The sequence below is a fragment of the Drosophila eugracilis genome, unplaced genomic scaffold (assembly GCF_018153835.1).
Source record: "Drosophila eugracilis isolate 14026-0451.02 unplaced genomic scaffold, ASM1815383v1 contig_415, whole genome shotgun sequence".
Classification (NCBI taxonomy): Eukaryota; Metazoa; Arthropoda; class Insecta; order Diptera; family Drosophilidae; genus Drosophila; species Drosophila eugracilis.
In genome coordinates, this window is record NW_024573278.1 from 1,475,199 (window position 1) to 1,488,407 (window position 13,209).

Here is a 13,209-nt window from a genome sequence, read left to right on the forward strand (position 1 = left end):
CGTGTCTTTAGTTACGAATTTTATTTCAGTTATAAATTAAGTCCATCTTTATTAAAAGAGCTATTTATCGATGTTAATTGCGTTATTATCGATTTTTCCAGCGGATCAGTTATCTTTTAAATTGAATATTCAAATAATATAAATAGCTAAATCTATACATTTTGCTAAATTATATCTTTGATATCAATTTTATATTTTAAAAAGCTTAGATTTTGTTCTATTTTAACCAAAAAAAACAATCTCAACCAGAAAACGTTTCAATCGTACAAAAACATAAATTTGGGGTATTTTTATTTATACTTTTTTATTTGTAGATTCTTAGAGTAGTTTGTGTTTTTCAAGATTACATAAAATTTGTTTACATATCTATATAGATCAATTTCCCATTTACATAGAGTCAACATCAGACAAAATTATAAAGCCGCTGCTTGATGACATTCCATAATTTCCTTTTTCTTTCATAATAATAATAATCTATGGGGCTGCGAACAGGGGCTAGTGGTTGGTGGATAAGTTGTTGGTTGGTTAGGCGCGATACAAATTTTGCTATATGCTAGACGACAGATGTGCGACATTATAAAATAAATAACATGGTTACTGCTCGCCGCCCTTGCCGAATATTTGCGATGGCCACTCCTTTTGGTTTCTGGGGGTTAGGCGGAATGGATCTCCATCTGGATTTACATTTTGTATGTTGGCGGGCACGGAGCGGGGATAGTCCAGATCATACATCTGGGCCTTGATGAAGGCCAATTTGTTGGCCGGCTCGGGGCGGATTGTAGCCAATCCATTCTTATAGGCATACTCCACAATCTTTTCGGCAATGGCCACCGAACAGCTGACAATGGAGTTGAGTGGTGGGTACAAGCTGCCCTTGGTCAGGTCATCCCTCGAGACCAGCTCCGCCAAACGCTCTGCGGCGACCAAAAAGACCTCCTTCGGGAATGGTCAACATGCCGGCGCACAGAACTCCCAGAGCCACTCCAGGGAAAATATAGGAGTTATTGCCCTGGCCAGGATAGAACTTCTTGTTGTTGTACGTCACGGGGGCGAAGGGAGATCCACTGGCGAAGATGCAACGACCCTTGGTGAAGTTGTACGCCTCCTCGGCGGTGCACTCCGCCTTGCTGGTCGGATTCGACAGAGCAAAGATGATCGGGGTCTCGTTAATATCGGCCATCAACTCGAGGATCTCCTGGTTGAAGGCTCCACCCTGGGCAGCAGCTCCAATCAGCACATTGGGACGCACCTTTCGCACAGCCTCCACCAGAGTATCGATGGGTTCATGAAGCTGGGCGAAGTGCAACTTGTGCTCGGTGAGTCCACCCTTTGGGCGATCGCGGACGATGACACCACGGCTAAAAGATACAAATAGTAAGTCTTTACGTTGCATTATTATTCCTTTTATATATTTACCTGTCCACCATCCAGATGCGCGCCTTGGCTTCCTCTTCGGACAGACCTTCAGCCTTCATGGCCATCAGACACAGGTTGGCAATACCCAGAGCAGCCTCTCCGGCGCCTAAGAACAGCAGTGTGTTATCCCTCAACTGGGTCTTCTTGATCTTCAGCGAGGCCAGCAGTCCAGCCACGGCCACCGAAGCGGTTCCCTGAATATCATCGTTAAAGGTGCAGAAGTTATCCCGGTACTTGGACAACAGCCTGAAGGCATTGGCATTGGCAAAGTCCTCGAACTGGATCAGGCAATTCTGGCCGAAACGACGGACGCAGGCGTGCATGAACTCATCGATAAACTCATCGTAGAGCTCTCCAGTGGCTCTGCGTTCGCGCAAACCGATGTACAGAGGATCCTCCAGAAGGCTGTCGGTATTGGTGCCCACATCCAAGGTGATGGGCAGGCACTGCGATGGCTTAATGCCAGCCAAGGCTGTGTACAGAGACAGTTTGCCCACAGGAATACCCATGCCGTTAGCTCCCAGATCTCCCAATCCCAGGATACGCTCACCGTCCGTTACCACAATAGCACGAACATCCGTTTCCGGCCAGTTCTTCAGCACATCGTAGACGTGTCCCTTATCCTTAATGGAGATGAACATGCCCTTGGAGCTCATGTAGATCAAGCTGTAACGCTGGCAGGCCAATCCGACGGTGGGGGTGTACACCAAAGGCATCATGTGCCCAATATCGGAGCTAAGCACTTTGTAGAAAAGTCTCTCATTCCTCTCGGACAGACTGATCAGGTACATGTACTTGTCCAGGTCCTGCTCCAGACGATCCAAGAGAGCACGGCAATGACTTACCTGCTCATTTCCCTCCCGAACCACGTAGGGCAGGAGGCCATGGATTCCCAACTGCTGGCGCTCCTCATGAGTGAAAGCCAGGCCCTAGAATTAAAGAAGATACAGAATTAGTTTCCTGTTGATACTTAAAACTTAAGAAATACATAATTAGGGCTTGGGAAAAATCTAAAAAACATTTTTATAAATAGAACTTTAGGTCTAGACATCTAATCAACTCCATAATAAATCATACCTTATTATGTTTACCTATAAATAGTTCCAAATTTTGATGCTTGTACTCAATTTGAATGGCCTGATCGCCCCATAAAATGATTAGAAAAAACCTTTCAAACAAAAACAAACAAAAGTGGGATGGTGGAAAAGTTTGCATGGGCTTATCGTTAGCTTTTATTCCCGAGCACGCGCCCCTACATCATCTAGACATTCCGACTGGAACTGGCCACCATCATCATCGTGCGACCTTCACAGATTAGATCGATCTATCGCCCAGGCACAAGTCGGATTTCAAGTTCAAAGTCAAGTTTTAGAAATGCGATTTGCACTGGGATCTCTAATATAAACACCATATACTATATATTTTTCTGAGGGGAAGTGAATCAGCTTTGGCCTCGTTTCACACGCACAATTACGACTAGTTTTTTGAAAGTTTTTGCTTTGTAGTTGCTGGAATTATAATCGAAATGGTCAAAACAACACGGAGAATATGTTGGGGGCGTTGCTGCAAAACTTTTGTCTGGGTCACATTTCTCGATAAAAAATACGTGCAAGTTGGCATTCAAACACAAATTACGTTAGATTATGTGGCATTTAAATAACGGATGTACCTGCTAATATGCACGTTAAAGAATAATTATTTGTGCTTACACTAGCTTTACTGGTGGCAGCTGTTTTTTTTAATAAGTCGTGACCCTTCAAAGTCTTTTCATAATGTCAGAGGTAATTACAAGACTCTTGGGACATTTGATGTTAGCCTTCAATGTGTAATTTCTCTATGTAAATTTGTATTTTTAAGCTATCCATAATTTTTTTTAGTTTTTAGCCAATCAAGCTTATTTCTTTCTCATAACAAATTCAATTTTCTTATCGCTTTTATCTCAAATTATGTTATTATTTTAAATTATACTTATTAAGTCATCTGTAATTTAGTCATTTTGTATTTAATTAAAATTTTTGTCTAGTTTCTGACACGCAATATATTTAATGTGAATCTAATTTGTTTTTTTTTTAAATATATTTAATCATTTAAATATTTTTATATTTTTTTTATTGAACAAGTTAAAATCTATACTTCCATAGATTTAATTATTTTATTATTTCGTAAGACGTAGATGAGTCAGCTAGTTCCCACTTCACCACTAATTAGTTTAATTTAAATGAAACGAGTTTTTTATTTTGCTAATTCATGGTGAAAGGCAAAGAAAATTACGCTTTATCTTAAAATTGTGAAAACCACGAAGGTTTTATAAATTTTTAGGGGCTCGTCAGCTGAAAATGACAACTTAAAGTCAAGAAGCTTTCGATTAAAACGAATTTCTTTCATAGGAATTGTAGATAAAAGTAGGTTGTAAATGACAACAAATCCTCTCATAACAGTGAAATTGAAACTAATAAAGGCCTATAACAATTTAGAGGCAAGTTCATATGTCAAGTATCGTGTCGGCTTAAATTCAATTAGTACTGAACCTGATATTTGCACAATAAACCACTCGAGTGATCCCCATAAACAATAGTTTAGTGCCAGAAGAGCCTCGAAATTAACCATTATCGTGCTGCTGCTACGTCATCGGTGGGCTGGTGAAATACGAACGAAAATCGAGAGAACGACACCGTTGACATTGAAAGCAACGCACGACCGTCGATAAGCGTGCGAAAGTGTTTACAAACCGCCTAGCAACAAGTATTCCCCATTCTCCATTCGGCAACTATATATATACTATATATATGTATATATACGTTCATTCCCCATCAACTGCTTCAAACATCCGAGCTTGCCACACACATAAAAACCCCCAAACATAGGTTAAGTATCGGAATTGAAATAATAGCTTAGAAAATTATAGAAAAATGTTATTTAATTGGTATAAAAATATTTTAAATTTGTATAAATTTATTTCTTGACTTATAATTTCTTTAGTTGCACTTTGAAGTGTTAAATTTTGCAATAAAGTGGTTTCCGTGTACTTTAAAAATTAACAACATGTGTAAAGGGCTAGGCTATTAATTTTTCTCTCAGCTATGAAATCCAGACATGCGTATACGTAATGGGCAACTCCGGCATTACGCATACACATTTCGCATGATATTGCAAAAAACAAGAAAACGAAAAAAATAACGACAATAGACAGAAATCGGGGCAACTACCAAAAACGAACCCAAAACACAAATTAGCGCGAGCTCGGCTGATTATTTTGATTTTGTCTTTTCGCTTTTTGCACTGTCTGGCGCGACCAGTTCGATCATTATGATCGCTATCATGATGATCACTATATATAATATAGCTAATCATTAAGTCGCCCATCAATGGCAGTCTGTCTCTGAACTTTGAATACGATTCGGATGACGAAAGCGCCGCTTTAATCAGCACGCGTCGAAACAGACACAGCAACAACAGGCAATCTCTGGCAAATTGTTTCCCCTACAAAGGTGAGATGATGAAAAGGTTTTTCGCAGTTTCTCAGCAGGTTAAACTATAGTCTTTTGTGGGTCACACGATGTGGAATGATGGAGGTGGATGAACAAGTCAGTGAATCAGGCTATCCTACATAGAATCTTGGAAACGGAAGCAAATCATAGCGTTAAGAGTGAGTCACAGTGGAATAAACCCAGCAAATCATAAAACAAGTGGCAACAATAATTTCTTAATTTTTTCAAGTTATGATAGAAATTTAAATACATTATCCAACAAGCAAAGTAGCAAAAAAAAGTTTATTTAAACTCCATTCGATAAATGACACCTTTTTGCACCTAATATCAATTTTTCAAGGCATCCACCTAACATTTACCTATTGACAAGTACACTATATATTGTTCTTTCTCTGCTTGCCCAATATAAACAACCAATAGCGATAAATCACTAAGTAAACAATGAAATAATCCAACTATTTCAACAAGTTTCGAGCTTTCTGCTCTATCAGCACATTGACCGCTTGAATTTGTTTAAATTTTTAATTTCCTGAGACCACCGATAAATAACAGCAAAAGCGAGAGCGGAAAAGCGACAAACAAGCGAGTATAAATGCAAATAATTTTGTATTCTCTAACTGTATTTAGTCGGGGCAAACAAACAGATAAATATATATAATATATATACAGCTGATACCAAGCGATGTGGGGATTATTGTCATTCGGTTCTTCTATTTCTGCTGTTCGAAACAAAGTTAAATTTATGACTGAATGTAGGTCAGTTTTCGCTGGTTGGGACTTGATTTAGCAATGTTTGCTTTTACTTGATTTGCTTGCAAAAAATAAAGATAAGAACCTGAAAACTTTCCATGGGGGGAACACAAGGAAATCATAACAAACCTCAGCTGTTCATGGAATCAAATTGAGATAAACAAGTGTCACTTATTTGCAGCGTGTAAGGAATAATAACAAACTTTAGTGGCTGTAGTGACAGCCTCTTGATAAGGAAAACCAACCAAGATAATTTCTGGTTAAATTATTAGTTTTCGGTCTAACGAAAATCGTGCGATTGTGGCCTGTGACGTAAGTGGACAGAATGGCGATTGTAATTGTTATGAGGAAACAGCATTTTTGGAGAGCCTCTTCATTGTTCTTAGTAGAGCTTCTGTTTACATTACGGATTTCTCCCCCTTTTTAGTTTGCTTATTTAGGTGCTGCACAGTAAAAAATAATAGCTAAAATGTTTACTGATTCATCCTACTTTTCTACTGATTTTTAGCTGAGAAAAAATAAATATTTGTAATATTTTTTAAACAGCTAAAAGTTGATCTTTTCAATTACAAAATGATTTTCTTAAAGGAACTAATGGTTTATATATTATACAGTTTTTAAAATTAAAGATTTAAAGATTAAAGATGTATTCCATTTTTCTATATTTTTCTTTCACTGTTCATCTCATTTAAAAAAACAAAAAACCAAAACCCAAAGCCCATGCGCCTTCTCTCTTTGAATGGCTCTCGAAAATTTTGTGCCACCATTCGTGCATTAGCTCATTCATGTCTCTGTGGGAAAATAGCGTAAAAGCCAATGCAAGCAGGAAAAACAAAACAAATGCACCAGCATTGAACTTGAAATTTGCAATCTGAGATAAATTCGTACTCAAATGCTGCGTAACCGAAACGTGAAAACCCTCGGCATACCCTATAATTCCACTATTTGACAGACTATTTAATTGGCTCAATTATAAAAGTTGGCTATCGATTTTCTGTGCCTTTGACAGGCACCATAAAAAAATAAAAAACAACCAAAAAATACAACAAAACCATGAGCTTTGGTCTTCCAAAGTGGCGCGTGTATTTGCCATCTCTTTCGCTCTCTATGTCATCTAAAGGTCACCCACACCACTTTCCGAAAAATGAAGCCACTGCCAAAAAGTATCATTCTTTTTTTTTTGCTCTGAATTCGTCAGATGACATTTCCGCTTAATAGTTATTTATGTATTTATGATTTGGAATTTTTTATACTCGTGCTTGCTCCAAAAATAGCAACTGGCCTACAAAAAATATACACATTTTTCAAGAACAAGGGCCAGCTAGAGATTGGAATTGTTTTTTAGATCATTATTTAATGTCAATTGTACTTATTTTTTCCTTTAACTATGTTTAAAGTAAACCATTTCCATTTCTAGTAAAATTAAAAAGAAATATTTCGAGTAAAACGAGAGGATACAGGATCCCTTTCCACAAAGGAAAAATTTAAGGACTTAAAGCAAAACTTCCGGGTTTATTCACCTTTAAATAAATTTCCCTCTAACACAGAGCTCTAATAAAAGTCCCTCCCTTTGATACCCAATAACAAAAATACCCAAAAATACCGAAAAGAAATAAAAGCCGAGTAAGCAAACCCACCCTAAAACCTTTGGCTGGTACTTTTCCACTAAACTTTAAGACACTGGAAAGGGAGGTCGGGGTATCGACACGGAACTGGATAACTTAAAGAGCACATAGAACTTACCTTTGAGTAGCGTTTGTCGAAAAGTCGGTTAAATCCGGAGATGCTGCCAACAATTTCATTATCGCCAGTTCCCCAAATGCCCAAGCGATCACGGTTGGCGTATTTATCCAGATCTGCATTTGATTTACTCATCTCGTCTTCCAAGTCTTTATGGGATTCACTACTATAAGAACGTATCTGATGTTGCTGTTGTTGTTGTTGGTAGTGGAGGGCGTGCAAACTGCGCTGCAGCTGATTCCAGTGATGTCGCGAGGATAACGGCAGACCCTTGGGCAAATCGCTCACTATGGCTATATCACCCTGATCCGTTGAATTCGTATTTCTATCCCTATCCGTATCCGTCGATGTTGCGACTTCGGCGGCGGCGCTTTGCGTTGTGATTCGTGTCGTTAGTTTTGCGAAATTGGAAAGTTCGTATTCGAGTGTGGTTGTCGTTGTAGTCGTATGATTTTTACACACACGACTACTACAAGCACAGGTTTCGCTCTCCGTGCGTTGTGTGTGTGCATTGTTGTTATTGTTGTTGTTGTTGCTCATTGGGTGAGAGGAGCCCATATCAGCTGTTCGGCGGCAGTGAGAGCAGCTACTATTGCTCTCGCTCAGAGAACTTCCAACGGGAATTGTGGTTTTGTAGTAGCCAAGCTCTTTCCCATGATTGTGTGTGTGCAGTGGCGTTATTTGGCCATTGGAAGGACTTTGGGAGTTGTTGGCTGTGGGGTATACCGGTGTGCTAAGGGAGAGAGAAAGAGCAGACAAAACAAGGGGTGAGTGGGTGAGAGAGGCTGGGTGTGAGAAATAGGGAGAGTGGACAATAACGGAATTGTGCTGGCGGCATGTGAGATATGTTCTCTATAATTCAATTAAAGAAAAGAAACTCAGAGCACATTGAGTGTGAATGAATGTCAATGCGGGAGAGACAATAAAGGCATTGATAAAGGCGACTTTAAGATACCCTACCGTCAAGGGCACTATCGATAGGTGACAAATTCACTAAACCATAATTTTTCTATATTTATCGGTATTTAAATTTTTTTTTCAATAATAAAATAAAATCGAAGATTTGGGAGGAAAAAAGGGTTAGAGTATTTTTCAACCCAGCTGCTTTATCAGAATATGTGGCCCTTGCAGTATACATTGTTTGTTCATATCAGTGGAGATGTAGGCAGGCGCTTTATTAAGCCCCAGTGAACCCGGTGAGGTGATGCACTTCAGACAGGCCTTCGAGATGGGAACCGATAGGCGGTGACAAAGTGACACAGATTATCTCTGATCCAGGAACACACCCTCTAGTTCCATGGTCCAATTACTGTATACTTATATTACATATGTATTTCTGTTGTTTTTCATATTCCACTCACAGCCGTCCAAAGGTTTTTCTGATTCCAGAACAGCGTTGGAGGATCGAGAACATGACGTGCGCTAGTGATGTTTTCAATATGTCTTATAATAACTTTTGATATTGATTTCCCCGGTAACTATCTCGCTATATGTCAGTTTTTGTCTGCTTTGCTGCAGCTTTCGTGCTAAACTGAACCGCATTATTCGATTGGTTTTGTGGTCGAGTCTCTTTTCTCTTTTACATTTACAGTTTTGCGATGTTTGTTTTGTTATTTTCGCGCTCTTTTTCGCTCTTTCTGTGATTAGTTGGATCGGTTAATGGTCATAGTCGTAGGCGGGGGAAATCAGCTGACTGATAAGGGCGGTACAAACACTTAAATGTATATACACTGTTAAACGTTGGAACCTGTAGCACATAATAACAACCATAATTATCAGTCTAAAAATCATTTGTCGGAAACCTGGAAAACATTGCTAAGAGGCGTGAATAGCATGTGAAAAATATTCCACGAGAAAGAGGGAGGTCGAAATAATAATAATAATTTTTAAATGCAAATATTTTTGCTTTAAATATTTTTGATTTCCTAAACTTTAACATAATAAGAACCTATTTTATTTGAGTTATTGCTAAATATCCCAAAAATTTTATTAACATTTATTAAAAAAAATTTTACAAATTAGAAATAAAAAGAAAAAAATATAATAATCGTGGAATTAAAAATTGTTACTTTACCTAATAATTTAAATTGTGTTTTAAATTCTTGTAATAAAAGGTTAAAGGCACCTTAAGGGGTATATAATCAGTTCTCACCAAAATTGCCTCCAATATTCGTGATATATAAATTGCTATAAATAATTTAAAGAGACGGCTCAAGGCAGAAACCTAATTATCAGACGGATCGAATCTAATAGAAACCTTAGCCTTAACCTTGATTGTCCCGAATCGCTTGAGTCCCCGCCTCACTTCGCACTTGAGTCACTCATGCGCCCTGTGGGTTAATAACGCTTTTGCTTCGATGGCTGGCTGCTCTATTCAATTATTACACAAAAATTGAAAGTAAAACACACGGCTGTCGAATAAATTGGAATATCTCTGATATGCATGTGTGTCCGAGTAACCTTCATAAATATTAACAATTTACCTCAACTTCGCTTTGTAACGAATTCAGTTAGTCTCTTTTTATAGACGAGGACGAAACACACCTGGCTTTTCGTTTTTTGTATGCAATTCGAAAATCGGTAATTAAAGATAGATTTCATATTGATGAGCGGCGTGTCGTGTGCCAGAAATTATTTTTTACAGGAACTTCGATGAGTCGCTCGTAAATCGCTGATAAAACACTAATAAACCGCGTCATTAAACACTAATGATACTTCAAGAAATAGATTTATGAAGGGGGCGTGATCTTAGGCGGTTGTTTGCTTTAGGCTTGCACTAGGAAAAGCTAGGTAGTTGCTGGGTTTAACTATAAGCTTGGGAAAGAATCGAATGGAGGATCTACACAATAATTTTTGAAAAAACAGAGAACAGCTAAAAAATGTATTTCTTAATTTTTGCAGTGGTATTTTTTATAGTATAATTTTTTCCATCTTAAAATCCAATTTTGTTTGATTTGTCTTATGATTAAGAATTAAATATTTCCGAAAAGTACAAAAAAATCCATTAACTTCTCAGCCACCTCTCGCAGTTTGAGTTCCACTTTAAGTTTGTCATTGCCTTTTATTCAGCTATACTTTATGCACTATTTCTACTTCTTTTCTTACCCATTTTCATCGAAATTCCTTATGACATGGCGATCGGCGCAAATGGAACTGGAATTACCCATTTTCGGTTTGTAAGTTTTGTTTAATTAGCTAACTGGAGCTAAGTATTTAGTTTAAGTTAATTATTTATTTAAAAAGTTATATATCAACTGAAAAACTGAAAAACTATAACTGTGAATAATAAATATAGAGAATTTTTCACACACGCGAAAGCTAGTTCACACGGTATTTTTGTCTAAATTATTCAAATCCGTTAATAACTGAAATTAAAAGAGCGTTTTTAGCAAATGCGCTGGACTAAGCCACACTGAACCGCCTGAAACTGAATCAAAAACTAAACTCGCGTTTGAATCGCGGCTTTTCGACTACCGGAGGCCACTTGTTAGCGAGCGGCCCAAAGGAGAATGTCCACTGCAGGTGCGAGCAGGCGGGTAGTGTGTTCGCCCCCTCCCGCTCACTCCAGTACGAAGGCAGCACGCGACATTTGTTAGAGAGTTGAGTCATTTCAGGTGGACCCAGACGGGTACAGTGGTACTTGTGGAAAACAAATAACATATATTATTATTGATTGGGTTTGATTATATTTTTAAAAATTCATATCTATAATGCTATCTATCTATCTATATTAAGTTAACAAGAATATATGTTAATATAGTGTATATAACGTTAAGAAGAAAATATGTATTAATTTATAATATTCTCACAGATTAGAAATAAAACCAATAATAATTTAATCATTTTTCTATTTACCCAGAATTTTAAAAATATATCCCCCATTAGCAAACGTATTTTGAAGCCTCACTGTATTTGATTAATTGTTGCAGCCTTAGAGAAGCTTTGGCGCTGAGTTGGACTTCATTTGAAGTCGTACAAAACTTGAGCGGTTGGTTAATCGCAGTGACCTCTGGGCGGCTCACACAAATGCATGAAGCAATTTGTTGCTGGCCAATTAAAAAATAATAATTTCAGGTCTAAGAGAAGGCGACTCAATGGCTGACCATCGCGTCCCAGTCGGCTGCACTTGGCAACCGAAGAAAATTGATTACTAAATACAATGAATTCCGGGTCATTTGAAAATCACTTAAGTGAAACGTTAACGTTAGGATATCTAATAGTCGGTTTGGATAAAACTTAAAGTGTTTTCTGACTGGCTGCCGCTGATTTTATCAGCTAATGATTTCACCGTTGCTTCAATTGTCACCTGGGTGGCACTTGGTTTTTAATTAGATTTGCTTTATTACACTTAAGTCGGTTTCATGACAGAATATTTATTGCACGAATATCTGAGAAGCTTGTTCAATTGTGCAAATATGACCTAAATTAATTACTCTGTTTAGTTTGCCATACTAAATTTATTGTGGCAGTGTACTGTGTTCGCATTGTTTATAGCTTGCAACTTTGCGAAAGTGTCACATAAAAAGTTGCCACACGACTTCAGTTGCTCTCAAGGTCAAATGTAATTTCAATTAAGTCTGTAAATCTGACTTCAAAGCAGTGCAATAATAATCAAAAAGCCATGATTGTCAGGTTGGTATATGAAAAAACAATAATTGATAAGGCATCATATACCAGCTATTGCTTGACTTCACTTATTGACAGAAAATGATATTACTGTGTAATTGATTATGTAACCTACTTAAAATCCATAATGGGAAGTTATAAGGGCAGTTCACACACATTTATTATTTAATAACTTAATCAAGTTTCGCTTAGGAAAAGATTTTGTAACTATATCATTTTTGTAAACCACAAAAAAAACTGCGTGGATTGACCTATTTAATTAAGTTGTTTTTTGGTAACCACAAAATAGATATAACCTAAACTTTAAATATAACTAAAAATTTTATTTACGTTTTTAATATTATCATTTGTTCTGGAAAATAAAATGAAAACCACAGATAACTTTGTTCTTCACAAAGTATTCCATTAACTTTAACTACTTAATGTTGAGATAATGACCATAAAGATAGATAAACTAAGTTTAAAACTAAATAAATGAAAGAATAATGTTTACGTAGTTTGATGTTAACTACGTAATGCCAATTTAATGTTAAGTTAACGTCTATGTTAAAAAGCTTTGACAAGCTTTTTCTGTCAAGTTTCGTTAAAATGGCAATAGATGGCGCCGGAAGGTTAGTTCCAATACTACCCGTCATGCAGTAGAAGAGCTATAAATATTATTTTTAAAATTTTAAACAGCTTTAAATATATAAAATAAATGTATTTGATCTCCTAAATGCTTTTCCTTTTAATATAAAAAAAAAAAAAAGTGTGGTAAATCAATAAATTATTATAAATTTAAAGCTAATAGGGAATATAACCGTACATTATTTTTCAAGGAGATAACTTCTTTATCTATGACTAATGAATCTATTTAAAGGGCAATTTGAACCGCACCCAGTAACAATAATATTTTACCTTGATAGATAGTATTAAAAGAAAATTGTAAGCTTGAAAGTATTGTTAAAGTTGGCAAGTGAAATTGAGTTTGCCATTTGAAAGTGAATCAAAACCCCATATATTTCGCATTATAATATAGCAGTCAACATAATGAATTATGATTGTTATTTCAGATGGATCCATTGTGTGTGTGTCAGTTGTTTTCCCAGGTCCTTTCACATCCTCTGCACCACGATGTTTTCCACTTTTTGCCAGTCTTCAATTTAATAACAACCACATGAGGGGAAAAGCAACGACGTGCAACAAGCAA

At 37.1% G+C, this 13,209-nt stretch overlaps 1 protein-coding gene across 1 annotated transcript; it reads right to left on the reverse strand.

Annotated features, from left to right (window-relative positions):
• Positions 1–285: 285 nt before the first annotated feature.
• Positions 286–10,636, reverse strand: LOC108116946 (NADP-dependent malic enzyme). Its single transcript, XM_017229094.2, is given in 5 exon segments — positions 286–936; positions 938–1,358; positions 1,417–2,345; positions 7,398–8,127; positions 10,500–10,636. Coding segments are annotated over 5 exon segments (2,484 nt in total). The 5' UTR covers positions 10,562–10,636; the 3' UTR covers positions 286–594.
• Positions 10,637–13,209: the final 2,573 nt, after the last annotated feature.